Source organism: Aptenodytes patagonicus, chromosome 3 (assembly GCF_965638725.1).
Source record: "Aptenodytes patagonicus chromosome 3, bAptPat1.pri.cur, whole genome shotgun sequence".
In the NCBI taxonomy this organism is placed as follows: domain Eukaryota; kingdom Metazoa; phylum Chordata; class Aves; order Sphenisciformes; family Spheniscidae; genus Aptenodytes; species Aptenodytes patagonicus.
This window is the reverse complement of record NC_134951.1, coordinates 97,868,958-97,892,804: the sequence shown is the minus strand read 5'-3', so window position 1 is coordinate 97,892,804 and position 23,847 is coordinate 97,868,958. Positions and strand designations below refer to the sequence as shown.

The following is a 23,847-nucleotide window of genomic DNA, read 5'->3' as shown; positions in this document are numbered from 1 at the left end:
GAAGCCTTTCATTGAGGTGGAACACATGCAGGCTCCTGAACATTTACTACATCCTGTGGAGCTATACTCCATGAGTTTGGTATGTCTCGCTCTGCAGGATCATTTAGCAAGTAAAGCGAAAGTGGACTCATGAGAGTTAGAAAACTATCCCCTCTTGTGGAAAAGGCAGGGGAACACAGGTACCTAGACTTTATATGGCTCTGTGCTCATTGTGGAATCTGTTGCCCATCTTAACTACTTAACGTACATTCCTAGGGTGCAACATGATTATTCAGTAAAGTGCTGGACTTATGATGTTTTTTCATAAAATAAAATGCCATTTATTTGCAGTATTTATCATCTGTAAATTGAATGCATGCTTTATAAAGGGAGTGCATAATACCTTTTGATAGATCTGAGTTAAGTCTGACTGTTGTGTAAACTTTATTCTTCATAATGGAGACTTCCTGACTGTGTATCTTACTAAGAAGATGAACTTGTACCCATTGTACTTTTTAAGCAACTAAGCTCTGAACCTCTCTCACTCATGACCAAAGGATTTGGTTTTTAAACTGAAAATGAAACTGTTGAGCCTGAATTAAATCTAATCTCCTCTGGCATTCATTTAAAAATAAAAATGAAAATATTATGCTTCCGTAAATTTTTGTTTGTCTTAATACTTGAAAATCAATCTTTTATCCATATCCTGAAATATCCATGATATTTCTGCTGTTGTCAGATTGACGTTAATCAAGCTAACAAATTTGAACATTGAACAGGAATGGTACTGTCAGTTGCAGCTTTCTGCCTTTTTATACTCCAGCCCCAAATTTTACTTTATTGACTCGGTAATTGATACAGACTACATCACAGTGTGGCACCAGAGTGAGGCAGCCTAAAATCAGGTTAAAATGTTTGGCCTGCAATGTTCTTGAAGCACTCTTGTAACATCTGTAATTGACAGTTCACCACCTTAATAGATTCTTAAATAAAATATTGTAAGTTAGCCTTTCATACTTTAGAGTAACAAATGTGTTACCGGTAAGTTCACAGTTAAAAGAAATAATCATATATATGTTTAGAATATTTTGATTTTTAAAGTAAAAATACCCGTTCAAAGTTTAGGAAGTCATCGTTAAATTTAAACATTAAGAGAAGTACAAATGTTTGAACGAATTTTAACATCCAGTGAAAATGTGTCATCAATTTCAACAATCTTATTTCTAGAAAGTGCATGCAATCAAGAATGATTCATTTTTCCCTGAAAACATTCTCCTCTTGGTAACTTTCTTTGCACATGGAATCAGTGTCCTCATATCCATCTAAAATTATCATTGGACTCCTGATACATTTGAGCCATTATAAGGCAATGCATCATTAGAATGATCAATCATAAAGTATCCAAGAACTTGCTCATTCATGGTTTAGACTTAGGGATTTGCATATTGTGCCTGCTTTGTAGAATTTGGCCGTGGGAGGCTAATGATTTGTAAAATATGGTTTTATACAGACATTTTTTCCAGAAGTACAGGCTCCAAAAATGAGCTATTAGAATTTAAAAATCTAGTTAGATTATTAAACTGTTAGAAATTGTTTGGAAAGAAAAATATATAAAATAATAATAAAAAAGAAAAACAGCAGAAAACCTGACAAGAATCTCCTATTGCCTTTGAACTTCAAGGACAAGAGAAAACAAAATCTAAAAAACTTTCTCAATCATTACTATTCATTAATGCAATTTAATTTCATTATGTCAATTTGTACTATTCATTTGTTTTTAGCAACTGATACATCCTACAATTATAGTATGCTATAAATCTAATAAGAGTGGAATGTTACATGAGGAAAAAGAAAAGATTAAAATACTAAGATATTGTTTTGGAATTTCTGTTTCTAAATGGAAGGTAAAAAGATCACTTTTGGTGTGTAGTTGTCCTTTCTATAACAAAGACACCAGTTCTATTTTAAATGTGTTTTCATTGCTACCAGGCAAAACTTATGAGTCAGAAAGCTCTTTTTAGTCCTATGGCAAATTATTTTTCTCTTTTGCAAATAATCTTTTGAACTCTTTCTGTACAGCCATGTCTTGCAACACATAGAATTTACTGAGTTTGGAAGACTTTTGTTGTTTTTATAAACGGAAAAGGAAAAAAAGTGCTTGGTGTATTTAAGGCATTTGGACTGTTTTTTAGAAAGAGATGTTGTTTAAAAAAAGAGAAAACCAAAGTATACTATTTCCCTAAACTCAGCCTTCTAGTGCAAAAATCAAAAACTAGCTATTAATTTGTAGGTGATGCTTGGTTTATGCCTTGCTGTTTGTAGATGATTGTCCAGCTGAAAAAGGAGATCCAGGAGTTGAAGGATGAGCTGGCGCTGGTGACTGGCAAGGAAAGAACGTCAGAGCTTTCACAAGACGAGCTACTTCAGTAATGGCTTACATTGTTTTCATTTTCTTCTTTTGTGGTGATACCTTTCATCAGTTTCTTTGTTGGCATAAATATTTAAGTTCATCTCAGAGTTGTAAACTTCTCTGAGTGAATATTAAAGTGAAGTTAGGTGCCAGGTTAGAACGGCAGTTTTCCATGAAAAGCTGCATGAGGCTGCTGGCTGTGTTTTTGCAGCCTCAGCTTTGAGGAAGTGAAGCAAAGTAAACGCAAAGGATGGGAATGCCTGTCAGATGCCAGGCAAAAAGAAGTGTTGTATAATAGTGCAGAATAAAAAACCAGTCTCTCTCAAAACTGGATATACGATCTGAGTAGAATTCAAGAAATATTCTTTGTGCTGAGAAGTGTCCTGCTGCACTGTTAGTTTGACATAGGCTAAGAGAAATCTTGCATTTCTGATACACAATTAATCAATGTCTTAAAAGCCAAATACTCAAACATTTTACAGAGCATGCTATTGAAAATGCATGATTAATTCACATAAGTGTTTAACATCTTACAGCTTTTTGTAACAGATCGGTACAGCATGTAAGAACTTTCTATGTATAATGTAGAAATATTTACTTAGGTCTAAATGTTCACAATAACTGAATTCAATTCCCAGTTTTGAAAAATTAATTGATTCTGTAGCATGGACCTATTTAATCTCTGTGCCGCATCTGTTTAAAGAAAGTAGTATGTGCCTAGAGATTTTGTTTGGTTAGTATATTAATGGTAACTAAGTTGAAGCTGTGATAATTTTTAGTCTTATTTTAATTTCTCTTTGAACTGGTCCAGAAGAAAACTACCAGTGCTAACAATTTCCCCTGACATCCAGGAGATTCTGGAGACATGAGGACAAGCTGCTCCCTTGAACCTTGAGTTTCTCATGTAGATTGTTGTCACTCTTAATTCTTGTTTTGTTTTGTTTTGTTTTAATTCAGAATTAGATGACATCCGTATCAAGGATGAGGAGCTAGGTAGCATTAGGTATATATTTCTTTTACACCGTTAATCTGAGTAATTTTCAACGTAGGCAGTTACCAGTATAATCTTCTAACCAGAAATGTCTCCTCAGTTCCTATTGGGTTAATATTTATTTATCCTTCTGCCCAAAAGTATGGGAGTCAAATGCACCAAGAACGTTACAGGGTAGCACTGGATGTGACAAAATCAAGCCACAGAAAGAAAATGAAAGAAACAAGAACAGAGAAGTATCTTTCTTTTTCTTTACATGCAAAATTAAATGCCCTTATTAGTTAGTTTCTTTTTAACCTGACAGAACTAGTCCTTCAGAAGGTGAGTGACTCTCAGTGACTTTATTCAGATATACTTAAATAATCTATATATTAATTTAAAGATGTACTTTCCTAACATTATTGTAAAAATCTGTCACATGAATTTTCCACAATGGTCTTGTTTGCTGTTTAGTTTGTATAGGGAAACTGGGTTTTTGGAAATCATTTGGGTTTTTTAGGCCACACCCATGAATCTTACTTCCTAAGATTTCCTACCTGACTTTTGCCATGAAAATGGCAGTCTTATAAATGGGAATGGGTTCACAGTTGATGAAAGTTTTTAATATGAATATGCAAAGGAAAACTAGGAATGTACCATCTGCATACAGTTGCATTATAGCGTACATCTGGGACCCTTGTTTCAGAAATGTGTGACAAAAAAGTGTATCAGTTGTATGTTTTTACTTTTTATCTATATAGCACAATATATAGGGCATTACCATGTCAGAAAAGGTTGCTTCTGAGATGATAGCAAGGAATTTTACATCCCATTCCTCCAGAAAGAAGCAGGGAGGAGACTTTAATGAGTTTCTGCCTGTAATAAGACACAGGAGAAATAACTTTCAAGGACCTCAGCTATATTAAGACAACACAAAATTTTAAGTTTTTTTTAAATTTATCATTTATTTATGTTTACTCAGGCTCATGTAGCACATGTGTTCATTGTTTCAGAAATAAGTTCTTTCTTGGAACAAATGCTCTGCAACTAAAATACAGAACAAACCTTAAGTACTGCTGACTGAGATACTTTTTCAGAGGATCAATAATAAACAAGAAGGACCTCAAACAACCTCGTCAGTCATAAATGCCATATAATGGCCTTGTTCAAAGACCATTATTTTTAATATAGACTTAAAATGGAAAAAAGAATTGGATATACAGAGCTTTTTATGGGTAGCATAGTTTCAAGCAGAGAGCAGAAGATACTACTAGACAATAACCATCATATAAATGAGTCAGACTGGCTTATTAATACTATATGCTGTAGTTGAATGGAATGTTGAAAGATAAGTCAATCTTTTTTTAAACAGTTCAAGTGGGGGAAAATATCAAATGTCAGGTTTTATGAGTTTTGCATTTGTATGTGTTCTTGCAAGCAGAGTGTTCACAGGTTAACAACTGATGTGGACTAAACACCCAAATGAAAGTGTAATTAAATGATAGTATAAAAAGCCACTACTTCAATGAAAATAACTTTCCGTGGTTTTGAACACATATACATTTTGAGCTTGCTTTCGTATGGCGATAATACTTGTGACCATGCTGGTTTACATCTGTCTGAGCCTCCTGTCTGTAAATAACCTGAGCATTTACAAAAATCAACAGATAGCATCTAAGTGTTCTGTCTCCAGTTAGAGTCTGTCAATGCATAACACAGCAAATCTTTATGACAATTCTGTTTACTGAGACTGACCATCTGAGTTTGGAGCTACTCATTATCTGGAGAGTCTGTTCACATTAAAGAATAAGTATACAAGTGAGTAGTCCAAACAGACGTATTGACCTGGATGAGGGCTGGTAAAATCATGATTTACTATTACTGGAAAAAGTCTATGTTGAGGTTTGCATCTAGTTTTGCATCTATAATGAAACCTAAATAATATTACTTATCAGGAGACATATGGATCAGATTGTTATGACAGACAGAACAGGAAAAGAAACATGGTATAGGTGATAATGCAACATACTGTGTTGCACTTTATTTGGAGTCACCACCCAAGAATGGTTCTTAGGGGAGTGGTACTGTAGGGGATTCCAGAGGGTTTTTTTTTTTTATTGATGCTTTTTAATATGCCCAGAGAGGAAATTATAATTAGGGTCATTATGGATTTCAAACAGTATTTAGACATTTCTGCTTAGTTAGGATATCTTCTGTTTAAACTTAAATAAACTGTATCTCGACATGTATATGTATGTGTGTATATATATATAAATAATCCAAGTTTACATAGTTCTTTTCAAAATTCTTAAACTTTAACAAAAGTCTTATTGTGATTCATTTTATTACAAATAAGGTAATTAACTAGTAAGGAGAAGTGTTACTAAATATAGTCTCATCAAAAATGGATGTGTTTTAATTCTTCTTATTCTGATTCATCATACATATTTCAAGGGAGGTCAGAGCAAAATTAATCTTCTGAAAGCATTCTGTGCCCATTTTTTTATTTATTCTTTCATTCTGAACACAGATGATCAAAGGTACAAAACACGTCAATGAAAAACTCCATGGACTAAGTACATATTTATTTTGTTGCCTCTGCATGTCTTTATCTCAGGCACTTTTCAGTAGAAGATGGATGCTGAAATGAAACTGGGTCCAGTGGTATATGTGTAGATCCAATATTTTTTTTAGTCTCATAAAATGGTTATGGTAATGCATAGGTGTTTTGCTCTCTACATATGTTGCAGGAAATAAGTGTTAGTGATTGCCCTGGAAATAAGTATTAATATTATGTTAAAATGATATTTTGTATGTTTCTTGACTTACTAAGTCAAGAAATGCTAAACATTTTTTACAATTATGAGCTTCATTCCACTTGTTTACTTTTAGGGCATTCCAGATGAAATCAGTGGGCTACTCAATGCAGTTAAAATTGCTAAATATTTGAAGTTAGTATATGAATAAGTTGTAGTTCATTCTTCATTGTTTTTTTCTCACTTAAATCAAAGAAGTGTCTTCAGGGATTATTTTTTTTTTAATTATTCATTTAATGGAAGGAAAAAACCATCTGTCAAATAGGCTTTCCTCATAACCACTACAGTGTCACATTGTCATTCACTAAGTTTAAAACAAAATGGAAAACAAATGCTCTTGACTTTTCTTGTGAATGCTGAATTATAATACAACACAACTTATCAGTCCTGTGAATAAAGCTACAGATGCCCGGAATTCTTACTTCAGAATTCTGTGTTAAATGGTAAGCATTTACATTACTATGTCATATTTTTTATTTTATTATTTTATTCTCATAGATGTTAAACATACATGAATTCTGCTGCTCTCATTTTGTTTATTTAAAAAGCACAGCATAAAATATTCAGCTAGACTACATAAGTGGTTCAGAACATAATTCATAAAATGCTTCCAAAATCTGCATTGCTTGCTTTGGATATTACCGTCTACTTCCTCAGCTGTAAAGGGCTGATCTCTAAATATTTCTTCGAGCTGGAGAATTAATTTCTTGTTTAGAGGGGGAAAAAAAAAAAGGAACACTTTGGACTATTTTTAAAAAACATAGAAAATAACATCATACATCCCAAATAGAAGTAAATTGTACTCTCACAGGCTTCTGTATTATGCTTTAGAATAGAATTAAATGACGGTCAAGGGATTTTTTTTTTTTTTTTTTTTTTTTTTTTTGTGAGAAGCATGCCAAAAGTAAAATGGAGGGTCCTTTTAGTTTGAATCATTTGGGATTTTTTTTTTTTTTTTTTTTTTTAATAAATGAGCTCACTAGCAATTTACAATGTGTGCCCAGAAAGTCAGGATTTCAAATCAAGGACCTGTGTTCCAGAGCACCCACACTTCCAGAGCCTTTGCCAGTTGGAATTCTCTAGGAACAGGACCGGAAGTACTGGCTTAGCACTTTAATTTATTAATAACTTTACCTTATTTCTTTCAGATACATATGTTATTACAGATGCTTCTATTTTTTTACTTCAACAGTCATACATTGTTCATCTTACTCAAGTCCTGGATTTCTCATTACTTCTTTCTGTCTTTCATTTTTCTGTTTCAACATTGTGACATCTGTATGCTATCATGGTATTAACAATATTGCTCTGTTGTACAATATAGAGCTTTAACAGTTACTCATACTGAAGCTGTTGAACAAGTGGTTTCATTTACAAAGCAGAGCAAATGTTCTTATTTGCTGATGTCAGTGTTCAATTTCAGTTGCAAGGTGGAAGAAATAGAAGCATATTACCTAGCCTTATGTCAACACAGCTCTGCAGACAGTGGCTTTGTGTAGAAGTTAGCAGACTGACTGACATAAGCTGTGTAGGCAACGGTCAAGAGAAGAGAAGCTACCTTAACTATAAAGTAGTCTTAAAACATCTCACATTGACATCTAGCTTAGATGCCTGATTTAGAATGCTATTAAATCAATGTCTTTCTCTAGAGGGCATTTTTCTCTTACATGTTCTAAAATCTTTAGTGACAGCACAGGAAGTTCAGATTCCTAGTGCAGGTACCTAAGCTGGATGCTTAAAGTAAGTGTAAATATTTTTCTTTGAGCTTGCTATTTTGTTGCAAGGTCACTGACCTAAGAAGTAGAAAAAAATTCTTCTATAATTTAAACTGATCACCTTTTGTATTGAAACTATTGAGAGATAATTTAAAGTTCTTTTCAAAGATTAGCAAGTTTGTTTTACCATGGGGGGAAAAAAAAAAAAAGGAGACTACGTACTCTGCCCTGTTTTCTAATGTTCAAAAGTATAGCAGTTGTCTAATGTCACATGGTTTCAAGAAAGATAATGGAATGTAGTATAACTCGTATTAGTGAGATGTATGGAGAAAAGATAGCATAGCTGAATTTGATTATTTAGAAGTTTGAAAAAATCTTGGAGCCAATTTCCAAATATGTATGTTCAAAAGTGACTGATCATAGCAGTCTGATCATCACTGAAATTCACTGAATGCTTGGTCAGCTGAGTTGCTTCTGAAAGTACCACTAAATACCTGTTTGCATCTTTTGGCACTTTAAATACTTTTTGAAAACCTTTTTCTTCTGAGCTTTTACATCTAATTAATAACCTGTAAGTGACACTTTACACATTTTTTTCAAAACTACCTCTCTCTTCTCTGCTGTAAGAATGTCTTGGTGTTCATCCATGAATCCTTTTGACTTCCTTGAGTAGTTTTTTGCTTGTCCTATGTTCTTCCTTTTTATTTCAAGTTCTTGCTACCTTCTTCTTAGAGATATTTATATTTTTCAAATTTTGATAAACTGAAGTTTAGTTTTCTCTTGCTACTTTTAGATATACTCTAGTGATTAGAGTATGACTACAAATATTAGCTGCCAGTGAGTAGCATTTCTTTATGTACGTGCTTTTGGTTTGTAATTATAAAGTGCTGTTAAAGAAGGAAATCATCTACTCTGCAAGCTACTTGACATGTCTTCTTTTCTGCAAAAACTTTGTATGTGTAGTAATAGTGTAGGCATTTTTTTTTTCCCTGTATAAGCCAGTCTTGGTCTTTTTATAGTCCGTGCCAAATCTCCCCTTGACTTACTGATACAAAGATTTAGATCTGTGTGCATTTCATCATTGGAATGAATGACTTTCAACTGTGTAGAAACTCTTTACATCTGTTTGCCACATTGTAGCCATCTAATTCAGAAGAATCTCCTCACATAAAGGAGTAGCAAAAATGGCTTTGCCCATATGTCTAATAAAAAAAAAAAGTAGATTATATCTGTAATAGGAGGTGTATGCTTTTCTACTGTGCAGTGCAAGTGTTTAATGGTAATCATTCATCTGTGTGTATGATACTGTTTGTTTGATTGCTTTACAAAATTAGAAGCCCTATTTTCAAAATTTTTACCCTCAAATAACTGAACTTGATACAACTGAAAAAAAATCCAAATGTTCTATGCCAGCTTGAATTTAGGTAATTTCTTTGGATGCCAGCCTATTGGCTATATAAAGAGGCAGCATATAAATCCTAATTGTTGCCTATAGTATTAACAAAATGCATGTGGTATTCAAAAATCTATTTGTTCCTACTCATTATCAATAGGGAAGAGTGTGCTTTAGCTCTGTTATCGGTTATTTTATAAGCGCTTGGCCCCAGCTGAAAATATTAGATAATTAGGAATAGAAAGTTAGGAAAGACCATTTGGTCTAACAAACATATTAGACCAATAAATACCAGCCAACATTCAATATTTATGAAAATCAGTTTATCTACATGCATGTAAATCATTTGTCATATTGCTGTGTTTTCTATTTTTATCTGTTCTTTTTACATTTCTAAATATGAGAACTTAAAATTTTTACTATGTCTGTGGCTCTTTGGTTTTGGGTTGTTTTGTGAGATATCATGACTTCCTCTTCAGGAACATTACTGTGATGATAACATTATTCAACTCTTACTCACAAGCTTTATTTTCACCATTTAAGAGAATTGCTATCTATGCAGGCCTTAGAGAGACTTGAAGGTTTAAACGTCATAATATTTGCTTGTGGAAGTACCATAGGATTCACTTCATTATACCAACTCAAAGGCCAGAAGTTTTCCAAACTTTAATATATAATAGAAAGCTCCAAAGTCATCTTTAAGAGCTTCAAATTACAGCAGTAGTAACATTTTGAAAATCTGAAGCATTTGTTTTCAAGAACAATTTAGATTTGTAGTACTTTGCTTTCAGCTGATTTCCAATGGTGTTTCTGAGGCTTTCCAACTCATTATCTTAGGCTTTTAAGGAGTTTAAGTTAAGGTCTTGCAGGATCAATCCCAGTATATATAATGTCATTGGATTAAAAATTCTGGACTTGTGCATGATTTCTAGAGTATCTACATAGTTCACATAATCTAATATTCTGTGAATATCTTCGATAACTTGGTATAGTTGCCTATTTCATGGGTGCACAAATTGAGGTACAAACAAAGGAAGTGAAATGTCCATGGATTTAAAAAAAAAACAGTATTAGGGTTTACATTTCCTTATTCTCATTCAGTTTTCTATTGCCTGGCTATATGAAACAGTCCTATCATTTCTGGACTTTTTTTTTGTCTTTGAATAATCTACTATGAAAACAAGAAATTGAAAATACTAGAAAATTATCCCCAAAGTTGCTTGCTTTTTTAAAAAAAATACATAATTTGGGAGGAGGACTGCAATAAAATAAAGATTTCCATATTTTATCCAAGTTCATGCAGACCTACTGTTTCACTTTACCTCATCGAGAAAATTGTGTTTGGGTTTTTTTTGTTTTTTTTTTTTCTTCTCTCACAGTTATTTTGTAGTGGCTAGCTGGAGGAATGTCTGACAGAAGTGATAGTTCAGTTTCCATCTGTCCGATTGACTATGCCATTGAGAATGACCCCTGAGAAGCAAGTGATGCCTCAGAATCCCGCCTTCAGTTTCAGAAGATTTCTTAAAAAAAAAAAATCTAAAAAGCAGAAGTTCTGCCACTTGCAGCAATTAATTTAGTTTTACCCATAATTTTGTTTCTTAAAACACAGTTGCGAGTATAATTCAATGCCATTATTTGCAGACTGGCTTAGAATGCATTTTCAGTTTATGGGATGAAACTGAACCTCACAGCGAATTTGTAGTATGCAACTTTATTATTGCTCAACTTCCTTGTACATACACATGTAAACACTTCAGTATGAAGTGTATTATGTTTAGACTTTTTCGTTCTGTTGCAATCAGTAGCAGAAAGGGGATCTCTGTCTTTATTGTCCTGTAATAGATTTTTTCAGTTGTTAGAGCACTCTATAGATATTTAAAGTGAAAAAAAGTGTAAAAATCTCCCAGACTGCAGAAACAGAAGACACTCTACGACTTACTGCTCTTACTTCCCTGCTCTAAGATTGCACCAAATCAATGCAGCCTATTCCAGGGCTATGTTAATAAAACTATTCTTACAAATATCTACTGAGGGAATTATACAAAGGCTTAGGTAGCCAGTTCCACTATTTAGTTACCTTAATTATTATTATTTCACCCAGGACTTAACCTACTTTTGTTACATTAGAGGTTAAGCAGTTATTTCTGGATACAGAATACAGTATTGTCCTCTATATGTGTCAATTATGTGTTAGGTAATTGCTGTCATGTCCACTACCCATCAGTAATGTTATACAGCTTTTCTCAGGGCAAGCTCGGATGCGTTGCGTGTACTTTATCCTCTTTGTCATGCCATTAACAACAGTGCCTGGAAATACCTTCCCTTTTCTCTCCTGTCTTCCATGGCATTATTGACAAAATTTGCTGCTTAGAATCCCCATGGTCTTCCCATACTGATGCACACTTGAAGATAACTTATGCGGTTAGCTCTTATTAAATATAATGGCAATTCTGCTTCAACTATCACACATTTTTAGATAAATAGATTCATAAAATATGTGGAGATGTGGAGTTACTTTTTTTTAATAACACAGACATCATTATTAAACTTAAAGATAATTTTCAGAATGAATTATATAAAGAAAAAAATTGATATGGAGTATGTTACCAATAGGAAAGTTATTGCAAAAGTCTGGGTAAGCAAACTTCTTTAATTGGAGCAACCTCTCCAATTACCTCAAGTGTTTCAGTAGCTTCTTTGTTTGCAGCCTACTTTTCATAAACTTGGATTTCCATTTTGCTTGTCACAGAGTTCACAGTTGACACGCAAAATTAAGCGAACTTAATTTTGATATATAATATACAGTGACAGTGATCAGGGGTTAAAAGGCAAGCTCTCCCAGAAATGAATCATGGCACATAAAGCAAGGTCAAAATGAGTCCTTCCAAATCTGTGTTTTGAGACCATGCATCCTGCATGCTATTGAGAGCTCTAAACTTTAAAAACATACTCTCAGTTGGCTAGGAGTGCTTTTCTGATGCATTTCAGCTGTGTAATTTGCATTCTGGTTCATGCAAACATATGACTGATTCAGAAGTGGATTTTTTTTAAAAAGATGGAAGTCTGTTATTTAATGAATGGGTAAAACTGAAGTAGCACAGCGCTCATCTAATCATTCTGGAGTCGGGCTATCAGAAAAATTGCATGGAATCTAAAATAATGTGGATGGAAAGCTTTGTGATTTATGTGTGCTCTAAAGGGTAAGCAGCCTTCATTAAAAAAGAATTCCTGAAGGGTGGAAAGTAACAGAAAAGAAATAAAGTTGATAAAGTAAAAGCTGTCTGTGAGCTGCAGTACAGCGTGTTTACACTATTTGCAAAAAAAACTATAAAGAGGGAAATGTTAGACCAAGAATTCAGGACTGATTCACAGTCACTAACCAGAGAGCACTGTTAGTTTAGCACGTTTCCATCCCAACTGTTTATGACTGCTTTTCTGTGAGTTTTCTTCCCAGGATCAGCCTAAGAACAGACTTGTGCTTCACACAGCTTGTGTTTTCATTCGGAGTCTGGTATCATGATTCAAAGTCACCTGGATCAGCACTGTAATACCTTTCTTTTTGTACTACGTTAATATGAATAAGACCACTATCAAAATTAGTTATAAATTAATCTCATAAATGATGTGATACTGTTCCCTTGGCATTGACTTAGAAAATGATTTTTGTGTGTGTGTGTGGAATTTTTTACTCATGTTTTCTGTTTTTCTATTTTTTCTGATGAGCACTGAGAAAGAAAAACCCATTCTCTGTTTACTGCTGTTTTTCACAGAAAATGGGTCTTTGTTTGATACTTTCATATTCTTCCTCCGTCGGGGAATTTCAATTGGGAAAACTATTCTTCCTGATACAGCAGGGTTCTGGCAATAGGCTTCAGCACACCCTTGCTCTTATTAGTATAAGTTAGGCCTGCTGTTCTTAGGGCAGAACCTCGCACTCCTAAAAGGAAGAATGGAGGCATATGAAAAATCCCCTTTTTAGGCTTCATCTACTGTAATAATATTAAATAATAAATATTTAATGGTGTGTAACTTCCTTTACCTAACAACGTACAAGAGAAAAGGAAAAAAAGGGAACCATTTTGGATCTCCAGAAGTTAGAAGAGACCGCTTCATCTGACACTGATTTTAAATATTTTTTCTGTCATGTGAAATTAGCTATGATTATCCATGATCCAGATTTGAGTAGCACAAATTCTGCATGGAAACATTATTGAGGGCCTTAGTAAGCTAAAACTAATGAGAATGCAGCAGCTGGCTTGCTAATGTTATTAACCACAACAAATAAAAGACTATTAGTTTAATATTTGTTTCTACACCGAAATAGACATTTTAGCATTACTAAAATATACTTTTAGGGGGTTTTTATGTTAGTTTAGTACTTTCAATGCAAGTATCTTGTGGCTAGGTACTTCTATTTCAAATTAATGTAGCCTTTTCCGATGTAACTCACCAGTATAACAAAAACATCTCAAATTTAAATAACTTAAATTGGCCGTCTTACATTAACAGAGTATCAAATTCTGAAATAAAGATGCATGCTGTGTATTTCCACTGAAGCAATTAAGCGTGACTTGTCAGCAATTCAGTAATTTTCAATTTTGTGTTTGTAGCTAACCCCATAATTAGGTTTCCATTGAATTTCAGTTAATTAAACAGTTTCCATCATTGCTTTTTCCCATCAAGCTGAGTGCACTTCGACTTTCTAAGCTGAGCAGTGAGAAGACTGGGGGCTAAGTATTTTTTATAAAGGTCTCTCCAGTGTGAAATAGAATTCCTGGTGTTGATCTTCAGATGATAGTATAGAGACCATCTCTTTATTCAGGTTTCTGCTCCAGTGATTGAGAGGTATCTGTTACTAGGCTTTTTGTTGTTCTTTCATTACTAGGTCTTTGGGTTGATTATCTTTAATTTTAATTGTAGTTGGGGAATTATTCTTTTTGATACTGATGGATGCTTTACAAAGGGCTTGTAGTAAGCTCATTTTGTAAGTTGGTAATAAAGAAATAGAATACCAAACCAGGAACTTACTACTTCAATCCACCTCTCATATAAGAACAATAAAGTCCAGCACTGGTGTAGTGCTAGTCTTCATAAATAGAGTCAAGAAAGAAAAAAAAAAACAACTCATACAGCATGCAACAATGTTCATAAACACTGTGGAAGGGGTTTTTTGTATATTTCTTGGTTGATTTATTTTTTTCCACTTGATTCTGTCTGTTTTTCATTGTAAGCTTCAACAAAAGTGTGTTGGGCTTTTTTCTCTCCTCTAGTTTATGAGTTACCTTGGCACACTCAGCCATGTCATAGAACTTACGTACATGAACATCTTTGATTTTTCTAAATTATTTTCCTATTGACTTTTGGCAATGGGTGTAGTGGGGAAATTAACATTCAGCCTGGGATGTTTTGGGAGAAGAAAAGCTCAGTCACAAACTTAGAAATTTTTCAGATATGTTCTGTGCCAAGCATGCTCATTCCTTTTGCAAGTTCATTTTCAAAACTCCCTTCTTTGGGCAGCTTTATTTCCTAATTTCTGTTTTGAGAGGGCGTGCAAATATTAACCATTATCCTTGGCATAATAGCAGAAGCTGGTCATCAGTAAATGTAAGGATTGATTGCTCAGGTCTTTTTGAAAAGAAACTATAGTTAGCAACTTTTCCAGGAAATAGAACGTACTGACTATCTAAGAGAGGTCTAGGTATGTGGTCTCAGGGCTGAGCCACAACAACTGACCAAAAATACTTTGTTTGCTATGCTTCTTTAGTCATTCTACTATGACTGACGTGAAAAAAGTCCTGAAGAATGAGGACATTGTTATTTTACCTCATGATTTCATCTTACCTTTGCTCTGCCACATATGCATGCCTCTGAGTAAGCAACTAAAGCGAGATTTGCTAGGGAGTTCTCGGGATTTCTTGTTCTCTGTGGGTTTCTTGTTCCTCTTGAACATCCAGGCCCAACTTTGGTCAGTGCTGTGCTGTTTTATGTGTTTTTCTGATTTGATTCTTGCTGACGTATACTCTTGCAACAGTCTTTGGTTGGAGGAAAACTGTTTAATATGCGTTCTTCTGGTAGAGAACTAAGGATCAGAGATTAGGTGACTCTCTCAGAAGATATTATTATTACTAAGGAGAAAGGTATTATCCATCTCTTGAAGGTAACTGAATGAAAACCAAAAGCCATTTTGGCTCTCCTTTACTTACAAAAAGGATTTTCTCACTCTGCCTCTTTTAATAGGAGAGTGACTACAACCTGTGCTTAATGTTTTCACTAGAAAGAATGTGTCGGAGTTATAACTGTAGATGCCTTATATGAATTTCTTAAATCTTTTACAGCCCTATTTTATATAATTCTGTGCTCTAGTTTTCATATATGCCATATATTTAATTTTATTTTTATGGATATTTATAGAGGTAAATATAATAAACTGTTTGAGTCAGGAATATGAGAAGGAAAAGGATATTCATCTTGTAGAATTATGTTGTCCTTTGATTCCGAGTCACCTAGCAAGCAGACCTACCTTGTCTAATATATGTTAGGAAAAAGAAAATGTACAGTCAGTATTCCTTTTTTTCTTTTATTCTCTATCTTTTTTTCCCCTCCTCCTGTGATTCTTTATTGTCTCCTTGATTTATTCTGTGAAAATCTCTGGAAATGAATTGGAAGTAGCATTGGGTTTTTTTTTTTTCATTTGTAAAAATGCAAATCTTGCCATTGTATAAATTCATAGGAGAATGTTTCAATTGTTTTCACAATCCTTGAGCTGATAAATCACTCGGGGGGAAAAAAAAAAAAGGGGGTTCAGTTAACTAAGATCTATTCATTAAGAAAAGAAACTTCAAGTTGCATCTGTATCACATTGTCAGTTTATTTTTTACCTTTGTTTAATACTTCAATATACTGGAAGAACTCCCAGAATTTCCAGAGTGTTGTCAGACTATGTGTTTATTGAGAAAGAGCTCTGGTAACTTTTACGTGGAAACCTAAAAAAATGTGAGGGATGCAGTGATTTCTTTTGCCGGTATTCATGGGGATTTTCATTGTTGCTTTTCTTTTTTCTTCTTTTTCTTTTATTTTTGTCCATAGTGTTTAGACTAGGTTGGTCTGTTCTTCTAATTCTTCAAGATGAAATTTTAAAAATGTATCTAAAAATACACTGAAGATTCTGCTGTTTCCTACAATTGGCAAAGAGGCTGAATTGGTTTATAGCTTCTGATTTACATTCTGCTATTTTAGACTTGACTCAGTCTTCTAGTGCTCAAATCTGTTTTGGCTTCTATGTAGTCCTTGGGACACAAAAATGAATTGGGCTGTTGTGTTTTTTCAAGAATGCCAAACACATTAAAGGTAATGTAAGAGAGAGGAAATAGCAGCCCGTATCTATAATTACAGTTTGTCTAATTTGTTATTCTTGACAAATTAACCTTGACTTTTGACTGGCAAATAATAATAATTTTCAAAAATAAAGCATTATTTTACAAGAATTATATATTCTTTTTCTTTCTCTTGAAATATTTTAACTTTCTGCAGTGTTATTCTGGTAATGGTAATGGTGCAAGTTAGTGTAATTTTTTTTATTGATTCCCACAGCCTAAATCTGTGGTAATCTGAGTATGGGTAAATCCCTGGCAAACAGGTAATCTTAGTAAGGTTAAAATATCTCCTTTCTAATTTCTAGTTCAAGATTAAAGGCCCATTTTTATAGATGACTTCATATAGTCGGTCTAGACAGTCTAGTTATAAAAAATATTTTTTACTTGTTTCCTCTTACTCACTGAAATCAATAAGGTGCTTAAGATACTGACAAATACTGACTTTCTCTGTGTCTGTGTAATCACTATAGCATTCTCATTAATAGTATAAATGCCTCTCTTTTCCCAGTGCTTACACAGATGCCTACCTCCACATATGAAGGATTAATCCTCCTGCTCATTGTGCCTAGTGTGTCTGCAGAGAGTATGAATAACCTCTTGTACTACTGGCCTCTGTTCTGTTGGACTCTTCATGCAGAAAAAATCATGTAGCAATAAGTAAAATTCTGGTCTCTTTTACGCAGTAATTTTTGTAGTCTCTTAACTTAAGAAGCAAGTCAATGCCAGTAATTCTTCTGTAAGTAATATTTCTCTTTAAATATCCTCTCCTTTAAACCCTCCACATGTACAGCTCACATTGACTTCAGGGATTGTTCTATAAATTCAGACGCTGTCAATTTTGCACATATGATGAATGGTATAGGCAACATATTTGTCTCTTGTTCTTTAACTGAAATAATGAAAATGGGAAAGCACAGTTTATGTGAAACTAACTGGGGGTTTCTCTCTTCTTTTCTCTCCTTTTTCTCCTGTTTTGAGAATTGACAGTTTGCCATGGTGAACTCTGGAGGAGATAAATAACCAAACCTATCTGTTATGTTTTCCAATTTTCATTCCAGTTTTACAGCTCCTGATTTTCAGATATTTCTCTCCTGAAAATATCTTTTTTTTCTGTTTGTTGTGCATCTCATTGTTTCATCCTCCAGCAGGGAATTGTTACTACAGTATAGTGATGTGAGGAATCTCAGTAAAAAAAGTCTTCAAAAGCAGAGCAATATCCCAATCACCTAGTTTTGTGTCAACTTTAGACACTGTGATAGTATAATGCGTAAAATTTTGGTATGTGGTTACAGAAAGTGATTCAGAAAATCAAATGGCAACAAGATTCACAATCCTGTAATTGAAGAGGATAAATGACTACTAAGTGACATTCAGAAGGCTTGCGTATTAAGTGAGGAGCTGAACAAACCTAGTCCAAAAGAAACACTAGGCACAGAGATGGTTCTGAACACCTGCCCTTCTCTGGCTGTTGGGCATTTGATGCAGGTACCTTAAATACCTTGGCTCACTCAGGTTCAGAACCTATGTTCATCTTCTGAGGATAATAACCTAAATAAACATTTAAAATCATAGAATTATGCTTTATGGGGCATATGGTTGTCATTTTTGCCCACCATTTGCCGACTAAGTTAATGGTAATAGCATTTGTCGGGCACCAGGAAGCCTTTAATCTAAAACTAGTTGATGGAGTTGATGGATGCACTTGCTATTTTCCAGAAATGTACCTTAGTAATTGGGCTAAGGGCTAGTTTTGGTTTAGAAATCTTCTGCCCTTTTTCTTGAGGTTGATCTGCCATGCATCCTGGAATGCAAGACCTGGAGAGCTGGTGAGAGCATGCAAGAGGAAATCTGACTCTATCCATATAACTGTGACATCTGGCTTAAAGGCATGATATATTATGCCTGTGCAGGTTTCCAGTCTGAATATTTTAATTTGGTTTTGAAAAAGCAAGAGGATGCTTCTGTGTGCCAGATTTTCTTACGAAGACTGAATTACCAAAGTCAGAATTGCTCCTCCCTAAGGAAGATGTTGTCAGATGTTTGTTAAATAAGAACAAATTGCAACTAAATAAAATAATAATTACATTTCATTAACCAGAAGAAGAGCAGTAGGACTTTGAGAAATCTTTAAATATCTGCATCAAAAGATAGGTTGCTTTGCTTGGTGACTGGAGCAGGTAATTTTATGTATGAAAGCTATGCTATCTGCTGACTCTTGTAATAGAAAAGTGGATTTTTCTTTTGCACAAATAATCATATATATATATTAAAAAATCCTATGCCCAAAGCCTCTAAAAATCTAGTCTTCTGAGAAGGCAGGCTTTAGATCTTTTCAATTATGAGATGGTAGAAGAACAGAAGGTTATGAAATAAATGACAAAAAGAAAAGATTACTTCTTAGATGCTTTTAGTTCTAGAACTATTCCTTAATATGTCCAAGTGTGTTCTGATATGGAGTTGTAGAATCTCCAGTATCAAATCCAGGTTTTAGTATCAGGAACAAAAGTACATTGCAATTGCATGGACCTTGAAGGAAAATAACCTACTAATATCAGTCAGCTTGGTAAATCTTGTATTGTATTTGACACATTACTTTACAGAGTTGTCTGCTTGTTTGTGATTATTTTTTTTTCCTTAAAAATGCTATGTATTTTCAGGTTGGATGAGTTAATTGAAACATTTCTCGAGGATAATGATCCTGATAGCACTCTGGATGTTGGTGCTGACATGCGCAAGATCAAGTATTGCTTCATTCATGTGAAGGTATTTCTTTTAAACATAGATGGAAGTCCAGCTGGCACTGAAAATAACTTGAAGACATTCACGGTTGAAAAGTGTCAAAAGAAATGCAATACAGTTGAGAGGCATTGGAAAAGGGTAAAACAATTGAACTGTGAAAGTGCATGGAGGACTGATAGAAATTTGAAATTTAGTTGGAAAAATTCAGCAGCATTTTGTGGAAATTCCAGCAAGGATCTCAGTATGCAGTAGATTGTAAGAGAGCACTGGAAGTTATTGGAATCAACACAGACAAGTTATCTGTATATGGATAATTGCATCCATCTGTATTCCCAGCACTATGAAGGCTTTATTTTGGACAAACTATGTTGAAAGAGATAAAAATAAAGAATAAACCCACCACATACCTGAATCTGTTACACTAACTCTCCTGATGGTGGTGTAAGCCCTTCTAAATCATCGAGCAAACAAGATACACTTAAACTAAGAAGAACAAGTGAAATTAATAGGGAAAGCAATAGAAAAGAATATATTATTTTCTGTATTTTGGGATATAGTTTTCCAATATAATAATGTATACATTGCTGATCTTAATTTATTGTCTTTAAATAATTATGTTTTAGTTACATTGTTAATACCAAAAGCTCTGTGATAGTAGAGAACACTGGAATTTATGTGTAGAAAGAGTAAAGTAAATTTTATGCTTGGTAGTGAAGATCAACAAATACAACTTGTCTCTTACTTGACACAACACATATAACTTGACAGTCAACTAGTAGATTGATTTTGTTCTGTGAAGTCTAGAAAGGCCTTACCTTTTCTACCATAGCTAGATAGTCTCAGAGTAGAATAAATACATAGCTGGAGGTAAAGTTAAGAGTGTGCTTTTTCCGGTTCTCCTAATAGCAACTAATGAATCATTCAAAGATTTCTGATACAAAACTGCTCTCACAACACATCTCTGAAGAAAAAGACACTAACAAAGAAGCAGGAGAAGAAGAATTGAAAAAACTGAAAGAACTTCTGCAGCAAAGAGACAATGAAATCAGTATCCTTTGTGAGGAAAAAAATACTACTTGTGTTTGAGCTGATCTGGCTACAATGGTTTTTATGTGTGTGAGATAGGCATTAGCTGTATGGAAGGAAATTCTCCCTACTGACCCCACTGTGTTAAAGCAATTACACAGTTCCCAACTTTTATGTGGCAGGACTCCTGCTTTGCACCTGCTTCTATTACAGTTGTGACCCAAACCAAAATCCTAGATCCAAGCACCACTTAGCTTTAGAACGGTCCAGCCAAGATCCAAATACCAGCCATGCTGAAAACACTCTCCTCAAGCAAATTAACCCATTTTTCAGAATGGGAAACTCTGATGCTATATAAAGATCAATTTATTACCTTACAAAGAATAGAATTTCCTGTAAGTGTTATTTTTAGCCAAATGAAGTGCTACTTTGGGGACTATTGGGCTATTTGCCTTCAGAATAAATATAAAACTTGTATTCTTTACATACAACTTTAAAATTTAAATCAAAGCTAAAGCTTTTTGCATATAAAAATACTAAACTGCTCAGGCATGCTTTGTCCATTTCACTGCCCCAGAGGAAACACGTGAGTAGTTGCACTATTGCATAATGGGTGGGAGTTATTTTTAGCAGGTTGACAGAACTGTGGGCAGACCACAGCATCACTGTCTCCCTGACTTTGTGGCTACTTGGTGGGTAAAATTTGAATATGGCAGAGAACTGAAAAAATGGTTTTGTTCTGGTTTTGAGTTTATAGGTAACAGAGATTCTTTCACCGTTACTAGGAAAAAGCAAACTCAGTTGCATTCTTCATGCTCAACAATTCCAGATCAATTTTATTTATCAAATAAGAATGGCATTTTAAATCAGCGTGTAGCATGCTACTGGTCTGAATTGAGGTGGCAGGAAAGCTTCTCTATTTCTGCTCTGTCACAGAAGATAAGATGGTCATTTTCCAAGGTGCACTTTCAAATAAGTTTAGCTCTAACACTGACTTATCATTCCTTTCAAAAAATTCTTCAATTTTCATGTCAATTTTAAGATCGGGATTCCCAGAAACATTTCTTCCTGAAATAAATTATTTCATTAGTATGACATTGATAATTAAAAAAAGCAGAACATCTCTATCAAATGCACTTGTGCCTGATAGATATATACAGCTTTGTTTGCAGAAGTACAAGGAAGAAACTTGTGTAAATCCATGTTAGAGTTATATAGGAAGAATATAAAAATTAAGACTTTGAACACAAAACTGATTTACAGAGTCTGCAGCTGCTAAGTGAGTGTACATCACCATTAGAAATTTAGTAACATGTCTAGTGTGATTAAGCGATGGGAAGTATGGAAGCTGCTTAGTCAATAATCTATGAGGTCCTTCTTGCCTATGGTAGCTAGGAGCTATCATAACTGAATTGTAAAGTGTTTTATTATTACTACCTAGTCCAGTTAATAATATTCCCCAAAGACTACTTAGATTTTCTGTTGTTCATTTAGAAGATTAATTAGGATTAAAATGAATAACATATCGAAAAACATATCACAGGGACTCCTGTGGTTTTGGCTGAATGCACATAGGATTTTCATTGTAAGACCTCTATAAGCTGTTATGCAAAATGTATTTATACCAAATATACTTCCAGTAAATACATAGTGTTATTGGAATAAATTTCCTGAAGACCTGCTCTGCATTTTAGTAAACCTTCTTATTGTGAAAAGCTTACAGATGTGATGCACTTGCCAGGCTACCTGTAAGTTAAGAAGTTTTTTCTTTTGTTTGGAAGTTTTGTTTATTACAGCATTTAAAAAATAAAAAAGGGAATGTCACACAATGGCAATAAGATACTAGAGTTTTCATTCCTGTTTGTCTGTAAATGCTTTTATCAGATGTGGATTGAATGGGATCAACAATTGTAGTCAATGTGTGAATTTGTTACTGTTCAGTAAAAATTAATCTGCCATTTGGAAAAACTAAAGTGGATGACTATAATTGCAAAGAATATGCCCAACTCCGAATTCATATTCACATATAGGTTTCCATAATTGGAATTGTTCCACTTGGAAAAAAAAAGACTTAGGGATAAACCAAGATGATGATTGTTGCTTTATAAAAAAGAGGTCCTTAATGATTTCCTTAATTTATCTTGCAGATATTCTGGTAAATATGCTAAAAAAAGAAAAAAAGAAAGCACAAGATGCTCTTTTTCAGCTTAATGCTGCCTCTGCTGGTTCTACAGTCTTGGAGCAGTCTCATTCTATAAACTTGGAAGAAAGTCAGAGCCCATCTAGTTGTTTTAGTCTGAAAGAGGCAAAAGATTTCAGCTCTTCAGTTCACAGACTACCTTTTCTTTCCAGACAAACAGGTTAGTGTAATTAATTAAGTGAGCAGTTATTGCATTATTACAATATGATTTACAGCATATCCTTCAAATGTGTACCAGAACAGGAAAGTTTTATTTTCAATATCAGCCGTATTCTGATAATTCTGTATCCACAAATGCAGGGATTTAAATTTATAGCCCTCTCAAGGCGCTGATGGCTTTTACAAACTGATGTGAATACTTTGTTGAACAGTCCTACAAAACCAGAATATAAATTCAGTTGCAGGTCCTTGAATCTTTGAGTGAATTCTCAGAAAAGGATGTTTTGGCATAATACGTTAAAAAATACTAGGAAATAATATTTTTCCCCTGGAAGATTTGAAAATACTGACTTTTAACAAAAAAGAAATCTAAACCGGAACTGTAGATACTGAGAGAATTTTTGTGCAGGCATTATTAATTGCACCGTATCCTTAAACACCAATAAACTTTTTCTTTCTTTTTTTTTTAATCTTCCAGCCTAGGAGAGAAATCTTATATTCAAATAAAATGAAATTTCATTATTTATGCTTCTAGCTCTGATACCAGATCGTAAACACAAAATTTTTGTGGTTATCTTTAAGATTTTTTTTTTTTTTTAATATTATACACTTCAGATATCTGGACTTTATTTAGCATTTTTAACAAACCATGGGGATTATTTCTATTGTTTAAAAAAAAATGAATGTGATTAAGTGAACTGAGACCTTAGTTCCAGTAATGACAAACAGCTCCATTTTTATGCATGCGAGTAGCTTTAGTGAAATGGTACCTTTCTGGAGCAAGACTTTAGTAAGTGTGAACAAAATAAAAATTTTTATGCTGACGTATTTAAAAAATATGTATTTTAATCGTTTCTCAAGTGGTTTAATAATTCACATAGTTTGCAAACAAGTTAGACCTGGATTCATAAATAATGCATTCATTTAGGATAGCTAACACACTCAACACCCGTTTTACCATGTGCTGTGCCTTTGTCAGCAGATAAGTACTATTTGTCCATAGGTAACTGATAAAAGGGTTTTATCTCTTATAGTAAAGCCAGTGTATTTTTACTCATGCTTTATGC

At 33.9% G+C, this 23,847-nt stretch overlaps 1 protein-coding gene across 1 annotated transcript in view; it reads left to right on the top strand.

Moving 5' to 3' along the window:
- The window catches only part of KIF6 (kinesin family member 6), a 179,891-nt gene that overhangs the window by 60,697 nt on the left and 95,347 nt on the right, over window positions 1–23,847 (top strand). Inside the window, exons 10-13 of the mRNA XM_076335557.1 lie at window positions 2,302–2,405; window positions 19,314–19,419; window positions 20,302–20,443; window positions 22,569–22,781. Of these exons, the coding sequence (XP_076191672.1) occupies window positions 2,302–2,405; window positions 19,314–19,419; window positions 20,302–20,443; window positions 22,569–22,781 (565 nt within the window). The remainder of the gene's footprint in view (window positions 1–2,301; window positions 2,406–19,313; window positions 19,420–20,301; window positions 20,444–22,568; window positions 22,782–23,847) is intronic.